Here is an 18,531-nt window from a genome sequence, read left to right as displayed (position 1 = left end):
TTAGATTTAAATGGGGGGTTTTGAGTGGAGCAGGGTGAAAGATCAATTGAAGCCCAGGATCTTTTAATTAATTCTAGTTATCCCACATGCTCTTGGCAGCCTACTGAACAATTAACTTAAACTTAGATTGCTACGCATCAGTTAAACAAATGCAGAATATAAAGTCCAATAAGTAAACCCTTAAGACTGAACATCCACAAAAGTGATGGCCAGTATTAAACTTTGAATCAGTAAGAGTAAGGATGGTATCACTGTGCTTGGTTTATAGGGGATGGAAACTGAAGATGCTGCCCTAAAGGGATACCATCAAAAAATGTGCCTAATTTTAACTTACATTATCAGTTCTATTTTGTGTCTACCTCTGCTTTGCCTGTCTGCTCAATTTGTGGGCAGTCATGCTAGTAAAACAAAATAAACTGCCTCGAGCTTTTTTTGTCTGCATTTTTAGATTTAAATATTTAAACAGCTGAGTTATTTGATCTGCAAATTATGCATATTTGAATCCATCAATTACCCAACACTGTTTGCAGAGGCTAAAGTTAACTGAACTTTTAGTCCAGTGAATCAGAGGGAATTAAATTGTATTATTTAAAAAAAAAATACATTCCTCCTACTTTCCACCATTGTTTGCAACCTTTTTAAGCAGCACAGACACCTGTAATTAGTTGTTCTAAAGAGGTATCTTTTAAACAAAGTTAAAATTACTACAGGATGGTGACGAACTACAAATATCAAATGGACCAGGTTGGTTATGAAATGTAAAGTAAAATGAGCTTCCCAGCATACAGTCCCCCCATTTTTATCAACTGGCATGAATTTGGAAACTCTCCTGGTAACCTTCTGTTATTGTAGCTTTAGTTTAAATGAGCTTCAACATATTGACAATATTCCAATATGATATGTTCAGTGTAAAAACACTTAATGAAGGCCTGCTGTTGGCTTCTTCATTCAGAAGCATAATTTTACAAAAATATAATCTAAGTTGAGGGAATTGGAATCTACATGTATTGTGGCTTTAAATTGGGTAATTGCATATTACAGTTCATAGGCAGGCAAATAACATCAATATACTAAAAGAAGGCATGAAGATTGAAGCAACTCATGTGAAGAAAAAGCAACTGCATTATTATTTGCCTGCTGAAATCTTACAGAAAAGAAAGAAGGTATGATGAAGTTTTGATCCTTCACATAATATTTGTGTGTGTGTGATATAGATATAGATATAGATAAATATATATAAAATTATATCTTGTAACCTTTGTTTTCAGCAAAGCATACCAGACATTGGTCGAAACATTAGTGGACTTCCATCCAAAAGGGCTTCAGTGGATGTAAGCTCTTTGGATGGTTCCACGACCACAGACACAGGAACACGATATAGCTCCCCTTCTTTGTTAAACAGGATCTCTAAATTGGACAACTCTCTGATAGAAACAGAAAGGTTAGTAGTTTGTAAACTTGGATAATTCAAGGAGATTGTACACTTGTTACCAATTGATAGACGAGCTTTGTAACCTAAAATATGTGTAAGAGCATATACAATGCTTATTTAACAGGAACACTCTACTTCAGAGAACCAGTGCTGCTACCAGCAGAGAGAAGCCATTGAATGTCACTATGCCATCAGTGCCTGTTAAAGGACTGTCCATTCCAGTTATTGGTTCAAGTATGTATCTAAACATAGTGAGGAAAATGTAACCTTTAACTTTATGTAACTACATTTTAAAGGCTGTTTTCTTTGTGCAGAGACAGAGATTGCAGGTACAACAAAAGCAGTGCTACCTCCAACTGGATGCACCATACCTACAGTAGTAGGACGAAATGTGATTCCTCGACTTATTACACCTCCTTCTGCACAGGGACAACAGCTCCTAAATGGAATTTCAACTATAAACTCTAAAAATGCTGCACCTAAAAGACCTCATTCACCTTCCTCAGAAGAATGCACTAAAAGACTTAAAGATATAGAAAAGGTAAAAACACATTTCAATATGGAATCAAAGGGAGAAAGAGTTGGAGAGATGTGTATAGATTACCTGCAAAGTCTTTTGAAGTTTATCTTATAGCTTCAATTTCTAATACTGTCCTTTAAAAAGAAAATACTGGCTGCTAGAATTAGAGTAGTGTTTAATGTTCAAAATTCGTGTATGTAGAATGCATTTTTTAGATCTGACATAACCATTTCATTCCAGCAATCCAGTGACTAAATCCTAAACTTTGATTATAGGCTCTCAGAAAGTTGAAACAATTGCTATACCACACCTACCACTAGATGCTCTAGGAAGAAAGAAAAACTGGTCTCATAGGAACAACGTCTAATCTGAAGCTCTATGAAACATTTTAAAATAACCTGGAAAAAATTTATTTTTATTTTTTTTAAACTAGGCTTGTGCCCTTTATTTGTTGCTTAGTGATTTATAAAGTAGGCCCAAAAGTTCCTATTGTTATGCTTATTTTAACCATAGAAATAGTCCAGAATTAACAATGCTGATATCCTCTTTTTGCTGAATGACCTAGATGCATATTGTTAGTGCCTTTCATTATAGGGGTGGTATTGAAATCTTGACCAAAGCCTATCTCCATAATGTTCATTAGTCATTGAAGTTTGACTAAAGAGTCTAAATTTCTACTTCTTCTTTGAGTGATGATCCCTATTGTATTCCACTGTGGGTTATGCATGTGCACCATGCATCTGGAGCTGGAGAATTTGAAAATAGATAGAGAGCAGGGCAGATTGATCACCTCTCCAATTTCTTCTCACCGCTGCATGGTCCAGGTTGGACTCTTCAGTGTCTGCAGCTTTGGCTACATCCTACAAAATAAGAATTACCTAGTTTGTAAACAGTTTTAACAGTTTAGTGTTTTATAGATCAGTTTCTTGGGGAAAACCACCCAGTTTAGGTACAGGACTATGCCCAGGACTCCAGGCATCAAACGCCATGCTGCCTTCCCGTGATACTTCTCGGTCAGCGATGAACACCTCAGTCTATACTGCCTTGAGAAACTGCCCCTCATCATGATGTGGGCTATCTGCCAATTGTATCCCAGCCATACCCGAGAGACAGGAGCTTCATCTCCACAAATACCTCATGGAGTAGGCCATGAGGCTCCAGTCAGATCCACCTCTGAGGGAATTGACCATGGGAAGGAGTTTATCACCCATCCCATACACAGAACACATCTCCCCTCCAACGGCACCGACAGTGCCGCCACTGGAACCGGAATCAGACTTCTCTTCTTCAGGGGATTCTGAATCATCCCATGAACTTTTCTTCCCCTACCCATGTGTTCACCACCACCCAAGAGACCTGCACCAGTTTGGGACCAACCTCTCCCCCATGTAACTTGGAGCCGCTGGTACCCCATGCCATGGGGGCCCTCATGACCACCTACTGACCCTTCCTACTGGGGGGCCTTGGAACCAGTAGTCCCATGCAGAGTCTATCCAATGTGCCAGGGAGTCGCCCTTTGCCTCCCCTCTAAGGGGACACTCTGATCTTCCCCCAGATCTGGCATATGAGGAGGAGGGCCATTATGCTACAGATCAGGTGGTTCCACTGGAACCAGTAAGACTGCCATCTTCATCCCTGGACAAAGCAGTGACTCCTACCTCTCCTTCCACCTCTCTCCCACAATGACTTCAGGAAGTTCCAAGATCATCCTCTCCACAGAGTTGCTGGAGAATTTGATTCCTCTCCAGGAGATCCAGGACTCTCAGCACAAACTCTTAAACATCCTCCGTGCATCCAGACCCCAACATATTAGGTTCCCCCACTAATGAAGCCATACTGGAGCCATTTAGAACAGTTTGGTGCTCCTCTGCCACCTGCGCTCCTAACCTGAAAAGGGCAGAAAAATGTTATTACATAGCAGCCAAAGGAACAGAATCTATTTTCTCACCCCACTCCCAATTCTGTGGTGGTCCATCCCATTCTGAAAGGGCCATGCAGAAGTCCAAATTAACATTGAGGACTTCAATGAATCACACCTCTTCAACCAGAAAACAGACAAGTCCCTCCATACCCTGAAGGACTCGAGGGCTACCCTTCGTTTCCTGGGGATATACACACCTACTTCTAAGAGGAAGTTTCACCGCACGTTGGTCACACCTAGGCACGTGGCTCAGGTGTTTTTTTCCAACAGAGGCCCTATGAGCCATGTAAGAGATAGAGGGTTCAAAAGCCCTGCTTCCATATATCCTCCAACAGGCTCAGCATCTCGATATCCGCCCCTGGCTCAATGTTATTTTTGACCGGTGCTTGAGAGCCATGAAACGCTAAGCCCGACACCTCCTGACCCCATACACCATTTGGGGGCCTTTCTATGCTACTTCAGCACTTGGACTGCTGCAATAATAACAGACAAGTGGGTGCTGAATGTCATCCACTCTGGCTATGATAGTATGCATCCCTACTACCTTCAAAACCCCTGCCCACCCCCTTCAGAAGCCACTCTGAGAGTATTCTCAAACGAGGTGAACTCCTTGCTGCAGCAAGGAGCAATAGAACTTGTCCCTCCTCAATACCAAGGGAGAAGGTTGGTATTCAAAAAGAAGCTTGGTTGGAGACCACTCCTGTACCTTCCCCATCTCAACCACTTCATTTGAAAACTAGGATTTTGCATGGTCATGTTGGCAGATATAATTCCATCTTTAGAAAAGGGTATGTGGTTTATGGCACTTGATATGAAAGACACTTACTTCCTTCCATGTAGACATTCATTCCACTCACAAATGCTTCCTCAGATTCCTGGTGGACTCTACCCATTTTCAGTACCGAGTACTCTGCTTTGGAATAGCGACTGCCCCCAGAGTCTAGCAGCCCATGTCAGACATTGGTCTCATTGTCTTCTGCTACCTTGATGACTGGCTCATTGTTATCAAGTCCTGCAGGGAAACTTGTGTGTCAACTTCCATGATGCTACACCTGCTCTCCTCACTGGGAGTCAGTGTAAACACTGAAAAAGCTGTTCTCACCCCCACACAATCTCTGGATTTCATCCAGGCAACCTTGAATTGTATTACAGAAAGAAAGTACCTGCAGGACAGATTCCAGACCATGAACGATATCCTAGTCTACGTCACAAACAAGCCTCGAGTACTGGTCAAGTCATGTGTCTCTCTGCTAGGTCATATGGTCTCATGCAACTTCAAGACTCCACTTTCGTTGCCTTCAAATGCGGCAGTCGGTGTACTCCCAAAATGTCAGTCAGTAACCCTCATGATGACAGTTCTGGCCAGTGTCTTCCCTGCTACGGTGGACAAATCCAAATCCTTGTTGGGTATGCATGGGTTCCTTTTTTCTCCCTTCCTCTCCAGACAGGACCATTACTACAGATGAATCCCTGTTGGGTTGGGGAGCCCACATGAACAACCACACAGCTCACAGTACCTGGACATCTCGAGAGTCTAGCACCCTCATGATGTCATTGTCCTCCTTTTATATCTTGCTGGAAAGCTCTTTTGCTGTGACATGGGTCAAACAGTTCCCATTGTATAGTGCTATCTCTAAGAGGTTTCTATTGTACACAGTTCCTGGGGTAATCCTTGTGCTTGTGTGCATTTCCTCAATAAGCCATTAACATTGTTTGGCCTTTTTACTGCTGTACCTGAAAAGCTGCTTGTGGGTGTTTTTAATCTCACAACATGTTTTAGTAACACATACATAGCCTAACTTCACACATGACAATAGCACACACAATCCAACAAGATATTAATGTCTAGCCGATCAAGACTTTTAGACTACCTCACAAGACATATTTTGTACAAAGTATATCCTAATTACATGACAGTGGTGAATATCGGGTAGGGTGACCATAGGCACAGTCCCGATATTTGGGGCATTTTCTTCTATAGGCGCTTATTACCCCCCCACCCCCATCCTGATTTTTCACATTTGCTGTCTGGTCACCCTAATATTGGGGTGTCAGGGTGTCAGAGGGTTATCCTGATTGCCCTCTTCTGTTCCACACAGTTCTGGTTTCCCAAACTCCTACACATGTTATCTTGACCACCAATCATCCTTCCAACATTTCCTGAGCTCCTGACCCAGTGGAATGGCAAGATCAGGCATCCTGATTCACGTCCGCTCCACATCAGGATTTGGTATTTGGATGGGCATCATCATTATAACATTCATGCTCTATAGGTGTAAGAGACCTCCTCTCTAATAATAGAAAGGACTCTACTAGAAAATGTTACCTAGCTAAATGGAAACGCTTTTCTTGGGCACATCAAAGAAGCATTCTCCCAGAAACTAGATATTCCTCTGATCTTGGACTATATCCTGTCTTTTTGAAGACATCAGGTTTGTCCATCAGCTCCTTGAGAGTCCACCTGGTGATAATCAGGGCATACCATCCACCTTCTTAGGGCTACCCGGTCTCCGCACATCCTCTGACCAATAGGTTCTGGAAAGGCCTAATAAGAACCTTTCCAGCTATTCAGAAGCCTACTCCCCAGTGGTATCTAAAACTTGTTCTCTCGGTATTCAGAGGCGTGCCCCCCCCCCCTTGAACCTTTAGTTTCTTGCACCATGTCTCTCCTTTCCATGAAGGTCATTTTCCTTATAGCTATCACCTCCGCTAGAAAAGTTGGCAAACTTGGAGCAATGATGGCAGATTCTCCGTACACTACATTCCATAAGGATAAGGTTTGTTTGTGTCTACACCCCAAATTCACCCCTAGAGTAGTTTTGGAATTTCACATTAGCCACATTGATTCACTTACCTGTGTTCTTCCCAAAACCACACACACTTCCGCAGAGGAACGAAAACTCCACTCCCTTTTACTTGCACAGAACAACACCAATCAAGAAATCCCCGAGACTATTCATCACTACAGCAGAAAGTCAGAAATCTCCACCCAGAGAATTTCTAAATGGATCTCTGGCTGCATTCAATTCTGTTGCTATCAAACCTTTTCCCCAATGATGGGATAAGAGTTCATTCTACCAGAGCACAAGCAACAACTATGGCATCTCTTCAGAAGGTACCCCTCCTGGACACCTGTAAAGCAGGCACATGGGCCTCCATTGGGATGGTTGCAAGACATTTCGCTCTGGTGCAGGACTCTTCTGCTTATGCCTCCTTTAGGACCACAGTACTCCTCTCAGCCCACCGTCTACATACTTGCACCCTTTTCCTACTTAAGTACTGTTTGTCGATCAACTCCAGTGGAATACAATAGGGACTATCACTCAAAGAAGAAAAGGAGGTTCTTGACCTGTAATTAGAGGTTCTTTTAGATGTGTGGTCACTATCTATATTCCACTACCTGTCCTCCTTCCCCTCTGCTTTGGATCTTATCTGATTCGCAGTAGAGAAGGAACTGAAGAGGCAATTGGTCCACCCAACCCTGTATCCCTTCAGATGGAGGCAATGAGGTGAGCCAGGCTGCATATGTGCACCAACGGACACTATTTTTCTCTGGCTCTGGACATATGGTGCGCAGGCACCACCCAGATAATGACTACATATCTCAAGAACTTCCAGTTACGGGTAAGTAACCTCCACTTTCAATTGCTCAGCTTTCACCAACCTTTGAGATGCTGTCATTTAACTAGTTTCTAAGTCAAGTTTCCAAGCAAAACATTAATTTTCATGACAAAAAAATAAAGCCTGAAAGGTATTTTTTGATGATTTGACATAGAAAAAGCCAAGCCAAATGTTTTGCTCGTCATCTTTCAAAAATTAAAACCTCATTGGTCTAAGCAGCAGTTACATAAAGAAGTATTCAATTTCTGCAGTCTAGTTGCATAAACCTACACTTGTCTATTCCATAATTGCTATCAAGTATCTTAAATATGGATTGTAGAATTAATTATGGAAGCATTAATTGTGTATCTTGGATGAAGTAAATAATCCCTTCCCCACCACTTCTAGTAGGTATAGGTGTAAGTATAGATGTTGGTAGTACTATAGCAAAATATAGATGAAACTGATTGTTAAGAAGGTTCATCAGCTGCTTGGATTAGCTAAAATTCTGTGGAGTGTGAGGCCTGGTTAATCTGTGAAATTTGCACTGACGAGTAGCAGACCAAGAAAACTACAGAATCTTCCCTACAAAATGTTAATGATTAAACCACAAAGATGGGTTAAAATGGTAGAAAACTGAGTTCATTTGTCCAATGTTACACAGTTGACAGACACAGTATGTGCCTTCTGATATACTTATAAAAGGGGTAATACACTGGAGAAAATGGCTGTAGGATGTCTTCCGACTATGATTAATCTTCCCTGTAGTATTTTTTTGTATAGTATCTCAGGTGCAGGTGACCTTTAGGAGCAGACACTTAACCTGCTGGACAGTTATCAGTAGCTGACATTGACAGAGCACTAAGTTGTTTTGATCAATTCCATTTCCCTGGAAAAAACATAGCTTTTGCTAATTTTACCTCCATTTTTGTGGAAAGGCAAGAAAGAGCTGGAAAACACTAAATTTTTGGAATTTGTTTATACATTTCCAAAAATTTAAACTTTAATTCTCAACTAATTGAAAGTTCCTACTGGGCCTCAGAACAAGCCAACTCCTCTGGTTCTTGCTTGTGTTTTGTAGTCAAACAGCAATGCTTTCTTCAACAAGGACTGTTCATTGCTAGGTCAAGTTCAGCCTCAATATGCTCTCTCAACTCCTGCTGATCTGAATGAAAGTTGTACTTGTGTCTGAGGGTAGTTTGGTCCATGAGCTCTAACCATATAAATGGCTTTGATACTATGTATCCTGTTCTAGTAAATTGGACTGGATTCAGCATTCAAAGATTGTAGCATCCAAGATGATATAAAGAGAAAATCTACAGGGAAAAAATATAATTTGAGGCATTCATCTTACTTTTTTAAATCCTGAATAAACTTTAACTCTAACTAAGGGTACATCTACACTACAGCGGGGAGTCGATTTAAGATAAGCAAATTCAGCTACGTGAATAGCGTAGCTGAATTCGACGTATTGCAGCCGACTTACCCCGTTGTGAGGACGGCGGCAAAATCGACTTCTGCAGCTTTTTGTCGGCGGCGCTTACTACCACCTCCGCTGGTGGAGTTAGAGCGCCAATTCGGGGATCGATTGTCGCGTCCCAACGGGACGCGATAAATCGATCCCCGAGAGGTCGATTTCTACCCGCCGATTCAGGCAGGTAGTATAGACCAGACCTAATTAAGTAAAATTCTTTAGCTATTACACGTAATGACATGACTAAGAATAAATTTCAGTTAAAATCAGACAGAAAAACTTTTTTGTATTACTTACAGCTCTTATCAAGCTTTATCCATTTTCCTGTTTCTCCACACATCACACCCAGAAATTATTTGCTGGGAAGCCAAAGTGTAACCTGGTTTAGTTCTCTCAGAGCATTTGAATTATTTGTAGACCCAAAACTAGAACTGGGTGAAATGTTTTGGACAAATAGCTTATTGGATGAAAAATTCAGTTTTGGTCAACTCTAAACTATTTGAATTTTTACACTAATTTGCCCAATGATTTCAGCCAAATTTTTTTTAGCTTAGGCACCATTCATAAAATGGTGGGAGGAGGTGGTGCCTTCTTTTTATGACCATGTTGCATTATACCACTGGGCTATGGAATATTATGGGACAGGTCTCTCAATTTCTTAGTCATTGGAGCAGGGACTTGAAATTGCGTCTTCCCCTTCCAGATGAGTACCCTAATCACCTGGCTATAGTCTGTGTCTCCCAATGACTATTCAAATATTTTTGTATACCAAGAGGAACAGCTTCAATAGGAGCGATTGAGACACCCAGCCCAGATCTTGCTATGGTCTGGTCGTTTGGGCACTTTCCTACTATGTGGGAAACTCAAGTCAGGAGTGGGAGAAATCGAACCCCAGTCTCCCACATCCCAGCTGAGTGCCCTGACCAGTGGGATAAAAGGTATAAGGGAGGTACAACCATTACCTCTGGCCATCTTGAGAATCCTTTCCTTTGCTGTCATTTTGTTTGACCTAAAGTTTTTATTGACTTTTTCAGTTTGGCAAAAACTTTTTTGAATTTGGATCGACCCAAATCATTTTTTTTTTTTTTCAGAACTGCCAGTAAACCAAAAAAGCAGTTACTTGCTCAGCTCTTCTAACTCTTTATAACAAACAAAATGTAAATCTTGCCTCCTTCAAACATAAACATTTTCTATCAACTTCTTTAAAGAAAAGGCAGCCAACCTATAGGCAGAAGCTGGGCACTGCTTACTAAGTTCACAGAGCCTGGATTTATATGTAAAATAGCCATGTCAAATGAACAGTCTGTTTTATGTACATTCAAATTTTGAGCAATTTTAAAAAGACTCTCACTTCCCCTTTCCTGTGAAAAAGGTCTGAATATGTAACAAAAATTTAGCTAAAAAGTATTATCTTGAGGGGGCACACCCTGTGATTCATCTCTTTGGGTACATACGTAGGCCCTCCTTTACAGAAGAATAAAATGACCCAAAATACCTTCCACATAAAGAATAGATATCACGAGACTTTTAAAGTTTCATAAATGCTTTCTTGTTGGTTGGAACCAGAAATATAGATACAGCAGGCATTTAATAAGCATTTGTTTGTTAGCTGATATTTGTGCTTTTCATATAAAGGAACTTTAGTGTACTGAATGCATTGCAATTTTCTTATATACTTTTGGGTTTTTAGGATAGCTTTGGAGGAGGGGAATCCATGCCTGTTCCAACTAGTGACACATCAAGATCACAGGTACTGTCTACTGAGTCTTTTGCTTTATCAGTGAACCTAAACTAGTGAATATTTCCTGCATACATTAAGGTAATATTTGTTTACACACACTAGCTATTTGACAGTGTCAAGTACTTTTCTGTTGATTTACTATAATTCTTTAACTCTTGTGGCAACATATGATAACTGTGATTCTCACTTACACACTGTGCAGTGGTATTTTGGAGAGCTGCTTTAGCAGCTCTCAGACAGAAGCCCCAAACTGCCATGCTTACTTAAAGGTTTAGGCATCCAGCCAAAGATTGAAAAACACTTCATTTGCACACACATGCATCTGTCTCCTACCATGTCAGGCATTCAAACTTCACAACCCCTTCAAAAAACTAGACAAAGCCCCTTTCTTTCCAAACTGCCTTCTTAGGCCTGGTCTACACTTGGGGTGGAATCGATCTAAGTTGCGCAACTTCAGTTACGTGACTAATGTAGCTGAAGTTGACGTACTTATACCAAGACAGTGCGGTGAATCGACTGCTGCTACTCCCCCATTGACTCTGCCTGCACCTCTCATGGTGGTGGAGTACAGGAGTCGATGGGAGAGGCTTGGGGGTCGATTTATCACGTCTAGACTAGATGCGATAAATCGACCTCCGCTGAATTGATCGCTGCCTGCCGATCCGGCGGGTAGTGTAGACATACCCTTAGTGTCACTAGAATCTATCCTCTGCCTCAATCACATTCTTCACTGAGTGCTCTGAGCTGTTAATCAACCTCCATATCACATGCAGGGCTTCAATGCCAAAAACTGGATATGCTCAAAAACATCAGCAAATTATAGCAATTACACTTCAGATTTTGAAACCTAATTTTTTCATGCTCTCTTGATCTAAAGCTAGGCCAATCAAGATATATAGTCTGAAATTTAACATTAAGACTCTTACCCCACTCTTAAAAAACAAAACAAAAAAACAAAAAAAAACAAAAACCAACTCAACCAGCAGAGTTTGGACTCCCTGTAGGATTGCCAACTTTCTAATCGCTCAAAACCGAACACCCTTGCTGCGTCCCTCCCCTGAGGACCCTGCCCTATCTCCAAAGCCCTGCCCCCACTCACTCCATCCCCCTTCCCTCACTCGCTTGTTTTCACTGGGCTGAGGTGGGGGTCTGGCTCTGGTGTGGGGCCAGAAATGAGGGGTTCAGAGTGCAGAAGGGGGTTCCAGGCTGGGGCCAAGGGGTTCAGATTGGAGGGGGGGTTCTGATTTGGAGCCGAGGTGGTTGGGGAACAGGAGGAGGTGCAGGCTTCAGGAGGGAGTATGGGTGCGGGAAGAGGCTCAATGCTGGGGCAAGGGATTGAGGTGTGAGATGTGAGCTCTGGGAGGGAGTATAGGTGCAGGAGGGGTCTCAAGGCTGGGGCAGGGGCTGGGGTGTGGGAGGGGGTGAGTGGTGTGAGCTCAGGGTGGCACTTACTTCAGGAAGCCGTGCTGCCTTCGCCCATAGGCACTGCCCCTGCAGCTCCCATTGGCCACAGTTCCCAGCCAATAGAAGCTGCGGAGCCGGCACTTGGGGCAGGGGCAACACATGGAGCCCCCCGGCCGTTCCTCCACTTAGGAGCTGAAGGACATGTCACCACTTCTGGGAAGCCATGCAGAGCCAGGTAGGGAGCCTGCCGGCCCCAGTGCAGCCAGGGTCCCTTTTTGACTGGACACCTGGCAATCCTAGCAACATGCCGCTTGATGCTGGTTTGCCTAATTCAGCTGAACTCTTGAGGAAAGACTATGCAGGACAGGGGAATGTCCCTTCCCCTACACTATTGTAGTGAATAAATGCCATCACAGTGAGAAGCAGACACTTCGCCTGCAAGTGTCTAACTTCTAGTAGAGAATTGGCAGATATTCACTATGGTGGGGGGAATAGCATATTCTAGACCTCTTGGTTTGGTATGGTAGGTCATGAAGTTAATCTGTAGGTCTTGTTTATAGCTGAAACAGTTTCACTTTCTACCCAACTTCTGTTCACATTATGCATATTTAAAAATATTTTCCCCTTCCCCTCTTGATTTCCATTTTTCTATTGTAGAGACTTGCCAGTAAAGAACTACCAGATTCATCTTCTCCTGTTCCAACAAATAACATTCGTGTCATTAAACATTCCATCAGATTGACCCTTAACCGGTAACTACAGTGCCTTTTCAGGTAAAGATAATATGCACTTGTTTAGTCGTTTACACAAGCAATTAACTTTTATACCGCAGTTGCTGTCCCACATAAAATATGGAGTTACTATCACCGAATTGGAGAGATTTTTCCAGTTATTAATTTTTGTCTGCATTTTGACCTGCAGATGCTGTAGGATACTTCCATTACTGTATAGCTTTTCCAAGATCGCCTGCTGACAAGCCACTGTCGAGACAATCATGGCTTTTGTCTTTTTTTAATTGCCTTTAGTTTAAATATTTGCTACTTCTGACTGATCTACTTCTCATTTTGAACCCCCTTCCAACAGCAGTCCTTGTTTTTTTTTAAATACTTTGTTATCATTGTCTTGAGCTGAAAAAAATTGTTCTGAAAATACAAAAAAAATGTCCTGTGATAACATTTTTCTGAATGTATGTAAACATGTTTACTTCAGTCACTGGAGCCACATTCTGGTTAGAAGTGTGTGTATGAAAGTCCTAGTATTGTTTCTGCTTTCCTAATGGTGTAGATATACATTATTTTGTGAACTTCAATTATTTTTTCTGGTTTAGCACACATTCTTTTCTACATCTGTCACGCTGGTGCTCAACATCTATAAGCAATAGCTTTACAGTATTTAGCACGTAGCTAGGCACTACCCAAGTTTTACAGACTGCCTCCCATGGAGGCCCAAGAAATCAATCCTTAATTTAAAAATAAAAATTCAACCATTAAGGATATCTGCCAAGATACTGAAATGGTAGGAATGTCTTATGCTATGGAATCTGATTCTTGTAAATCTTGTTCTGAAACAGGCTTAGGACCTCTTCCAGTTTTCACTGGTTAATTAAACAAATTTCCCCACAGCAACAAATTTCTTACCCAAAATACTTAAGACTTAGCTAAATATTGAGACTAGGAAAAACCTGTTGTGATATTACGATCTACTCATTTTGCAGTTATGCAGAACAATTCTTCACTGATTAGGCATGCAGAAACAAATATTGGTTTCAATAAAACGCCTGAAAACATTTCCTTTTGAATAACAGTGGTTACGGAACTCTGGCTTGGGACCACTGCAGTCTTCATGTAAACCAGCATAATCATAATACAGCTTACCCAGTTAAATAGAGTGAAGTTTCAGGGGAAAAATGCATCTTCTACAAAGCAAATCCTAGACTACCTAATTTCTCTTGTAATTTGTTTAATTCAATGTTTTGTAAATGAAGTTGTATGTATTTTCAGAGTATTTTTGTATGTACTGTAAGATAACATCTTTTCAAAAAGAAAAGTTTAAAAACTTTACAGTTTCTTCTTCAGTTTACTTTTTTACATAGGTCAAATCTTCTAAAAGCCCTTAGCATAAAAGCATTTTGAAGAACATAGGAATATATACAATACCTCTGCTTTGAATAGAATTCTAATTTGCAGATACTCCTTAATGGTAGTTTTCCCTCAGTACCACAGCTTTCATGTGTCAGCTGTATGAGGCAACCAGGAACGCCAATAGTTTTGAGACAAATACTAAATAAAATCTTACCATGCAGTGTGTGCCTTCATTAGAAAGTAGTAACATCTGGTGCACCTTGCGAAAGCATATACAGTAAAAGCTTTATCTGGCATGTTGGGGGAAATGGGGGATGCCGGTAAGTCAAAAATTCCGGTTAACTAAGAGGGAGGGAGGGAGTTTGGGTGTGGGAGGGGCTCTGGGAGGGAGCTTGGGTTCGGGCAGGGGCTTGGGGCATGTGAGGTGGTGCGGGGTGCTGGATCCAGGTGGTGCTCACCTCTTGGCAACTCCCCGAAAGCGGAAATATATCCCTGCTGCTCCTAGGCAGAGGCATGGCTAGGCGGCTCTGCGCACTGCCTCTGCCTGCAGGCGCCGCCCCCATTGCTACCATTGACCACGGTTCCTGGCCAATGGGAGCTGGGGAGCCAGTGCTCAGGGCAGGCAGGGGCAGCACACAGAGCTGCCTAGCGGCACCTCTGCCTAGGAGCAGCAGGGACATGTTGCTGCTTGCAGGGAGTCGCCAGAGGTTAGCACCGCCTGTATCCCGCATCGCAAAACCTCTCCCGTGCCACAACTTCCTACCCTGAGACTCCTCCCGCACCCAAACTCCCTCCTAGAGTCTGTGACCTGCACCCCCTTCTGCACTCCAAACCCCTTGTGGTCATTCCTCCACCTAGCAGCAGCAGGGAGCCAGATAGGGAGCCTGCTGGCCCCATGCCAACCAGACTATAAACCGGACTTTCAATGAAGATCAGAAATGCCAGTTTATAGAGGCTTTCCAGTTGGTAAAGTGCCAGATAATACAGCTTTTCTTGAACTACAATCCCCACATTTTGCATCTGACAGCTGAGTTGATGGCTGAGGTACCAGTTCAACATCCTGATAATAGTGTATCTGGATTTTTTTTTTTTTTTTTCAAGAATAAGAGTTGCTTGAAATAGATCACAGCTCTAAACTTCAATTCATCTCATTTTAAAATAACTAAGACCTAAGGGATGGGAGCAAGGGAGAGAAATACATGTCTTGCCAGGCCTTCTTCCTCTTTCCATATCTGTGTGGAGATAAGGTAACTAATGGTCAGCATAGAAAAGTTTCATGATGTCTTTTTTTTTTTTTTTTTGCATGATTTACTTAAAGCTCTAACCTATAGATTTGGTTCTCAAGGGTGCCTCATTGTGCAGGTCTGATCTGAGAAATTACTGTAAAAATGACATTGGGATTCCATATTTGTCTCAAAGGCTACTTAACCAGTTGTCCTTTTCAACTGCAAGCTCTCCCTGGTATCTGAATCTAAGTTGTTTGTTTGGGGGTGGGTTGTCTCCTCCCTTCCCAACCCCCCCCCCACCCTCCGGCCCACTCATCGATGCAATGTGACGTTCACACGTCATGGCAGGTTTGCAGGGCTCTGTTTAAGAAAAGTTGAAATGGGAATTTAATGTGGAAAGAGAAACACAGACTCATGCCATTTTAATGGCTTCTCAGAATAAAACTACACTTTAAAATTTATAAATGTGGCTACCACTCATTTTTGTAATGCTATAATTTAAATAGCCTGATTTAAATTGTCAGATCTTTGTATGAAAACTATAGCATGTATATAAATTACAATCAAACCTAAACATCTGTATATTGTATCTGAAGATTCGTGAATTTAAAGATATTAGAGAACTGATTTAAAGGTGATCAAAGTGACAAACTGCAAAACAAATATTTAAAACTAGTTTTGTTTTTAATATCTACCACCCAGCTGTGACATACCAGAACACAATCCAGACTAGTGGTGGACTGTCACCTATGCCTTGCAACCTTGGGTGCCTTACAATGCCTTGCTGTAGTAGCTCCTACCTCAGCTGCTCACAAACAGCCTTGCAGCATGCAAGCCACACCCTGAGTGGCTGTGTGTAACTGCAGCCTGCCAGCTCCACCCTGGTTCTCACCAGCCTACATTATACTGCATGGTGACCCCAACATACCACCAGTCCCAGATCATCCCTCCAGAAATGTTATGTCCTATACTTCTCAGCTGTCTCCTGAACAGTACAAATATATTGTCAGTTATTCTTTTGAGGGACTAATATGCCAGTTTATTACCATAAAAAGTTACCCAGACAGTTCCATTTAAACACATTGGCTGAGATAATACAGTAAAACAAGCTTATTAAGTACAAAAAGCGATTTTAACGGAGTATAAATAATGAGGCAGAAAAGTCAGAACTGGTTACAAGAAAAATAAAAACAAAAGGCTTACTAGTACCTCCTTAAGAAACTATCTTAGTTGTAAAGCAGACTTTGTCACTGTTTCCAGTAAGCGTACTGACCAAACTCTTCAGATCAGGACTCCTCCCCCAAAGTCCAATGGCTGTTTCCTTTTGTCTTCTTGGGTGGAGAATGAGTTGGGCAGAGAGAGAAAGACATGCCTTGGCATGTTGGTCCCTCTCTTTTATAGCTTCTCTCCCTTTTGAAAAACATTTCCAGCTGAGAACCAGGAGACCGTGTCTTTTGTGGAAAGATATTCCCTGCTGGCTTTTTTCCCCTCTTTGAATTTCCTTTGTTTTCCCTTCCTGGCTGATGACTGTTTACTGGTTAAATGCAAAATTAAGAAAAACACACATTCCTTCTTTTGTTTAGGGTAGATCTGACTTCTGCCTAGACTGTGCTGGAGGGGGGGCGGTTGGCATATGTGTTGGTAACATAATATAGGGGAATCTTTTAACTTCATCTACAGTGTTGCCACACATTTTACCAGAACAATACTGACCAGCAAATTGAGTTTGCAAATGGTACCTTACAAGGCACTTTGTAATAGTGTGTAGGGTGTGAATACAGGGGTGTATTTTATCACACCAGCATGTAGAATAACAAATATGTCAATGTAAAAGGAGAATTTTCCTATGAAGTCTTGATAGCTTGAATGAGGCAGGAGCTATCTCTAATGGTGTCATGCAGGGGGTTAGTACTGGGTCCAGTACTGGACTTGGATAATGGAGGGGAGAGTATGCTCATAAAATTTGCGGATGATATCAAACTGGGAGGAGTTGCATGCACTTTAGAGGTCAGGATTAGAATTCAAAATGACCTTGACTAATTAGAGAATTGATCTGAAACCATCAAGATTAAATTCATTAAAAACAAGTGCAAAGAACTACACTTAGGAAAGAAAAAATCAAATGCACAACTACAGAATAGCTAAGCAGCAGTTCTGCAACAAAGGAACTGGGAATTACAGTGGATGAGAAGCTGGATGAGAGTCAGCAATGTGCCCTTGTTGCCAAGAAGGCGAACGGCATATTGGGCTGCATTAGTAGGAGCACTGCCAGCAGATCGATGGAAGTGATTATTCCCCTCTACTCAGCACTGGTGAGGTTACATCTGGAGTATTGTGTCCAGTTTTGGGCCCCCCGCTACAGAAAGGATGTAGACAAATTGGAGAGAGTCTAGTGGAGGGCAATGAAAATGATCAAGGTGCTGGGGCACATGACTTAGGAGATGCTGAGGGAACTGGGCTTGTTTAGTCTGCAGAAGAGAAGAGTGAGGGGGGATTTGATAGCAACTACCTGAAGGGGGGTTCCAAAGAGGATGGAGCTCAGCTGTTCTCGGTGGTGGCAGATGACAAAACAAGGAGTAATGGTCTGAAGTTGCAGTGGGGGAGGTCTAGGTTGCATATTAGGAAACACTATTTCACTAGGAGGGTGGTGAAGCACTGGAATGGGTTACCTAAGGAGGTGGTGGAATCTCCATCCTTAGGTTTTTAAGGCCTGGCTTGACAAAGCCCTGGCTGGGATGATTTTAGTTGGTGTTGGTCCTGCTTTGAGGAGGGGGTTGGACTAGATGACTTCCTGAGGTCTCTTCCAACCCTAATCTTCTGATTCTATGAATGGGGAATAGCTGGCTAGGTGATCATACTGCTGAAAAGAATGTGAGGATTATAGTGGGGCACAAATTGAATGAATCAACAATATGATGCAGTTGTGAAAAGGGCTAATGTCATCATTCTGGGGCATATTAATGGGAGTGTCATATGTAAAGACATGGGAAATAATTGTCCCACTCTGCTTGGCACTAGTGAAGCCTCACCTGGACTACTGCGTCCAAAGGAGCTATTCTTTAGGAAATGGGGGTAAATTGGAGAGTCTGGAGGACAGCTTCAAAAATTATAAAAGACTTAGAAAACCTGTGA

The 18,531-nt window shown here is 42.0% G+C and overlaps 1 protein-coding gene across 1 annotated transcript in view; it reads left to right on the top strand.

Moving 5' to 3' along the window:
- PAPOLG (poly(A) polymerase gamma) overlaps nucleotides 1–18,531 on the top strand; it is a 91,615-nt gene that overhangs the window by 54,975 nt on the left and 18,109 nt on the right. The window contains exons 16-22 of the mRNA XM_054021826.1: nucleotides 1,042–1,163; nucleotides 1,269–1,441; nucleotides 1,557–1,666; nucleotides 1,747–1,973; nucleotides 6,555–6,650; nucleotides 10,638–10,697; nucleotides 12,750–12,865. Coding sequence (XP_053877801.1) covers nucleotides 1,042–1,163; nucleotides 1,269–1,441; nucleotides 1,557–1,666; nucleotides 1,747–1,973; nucleotides 6,555–6,650; nucleotides 10,638–10,697; nucleotides 12,750–12,848 — 887 coding nt within the window. The 3' untranslated portion in view covers nucleotides 12,849–12,865. The remainder of the gene's footprint in view (nucleotides 1–1,041; nucleotides 1,164–1,268; nucleotides 1,442–1,556; nucleotides 1,667–1,746; nucleotides 1,974–6,554; nucleotides 6,651–10,637; nucleotides 10,698–12,749; nucleotides 12,866–18,531) is intronic.

Source organism: Malaclemys terrapin, chromosome 3 (genome assembly GCF_027887155.1).
Source record: "Malaclemys terrapin pileata isolate rMalTer1 chromosome 3, rMalTer1.hap1, whole genome shotgun sequence".
In the NCBI taxonomy this organism is placed as follows: domain Eukaryota; kingdom Metazoa; phylum Chordata; order Testudines; family Emydidae; genus Malaclemys; species Malaclemys terrapin.
This window is presented reverse-complemented; position numbering and strand designations above follow the sequence as displayed.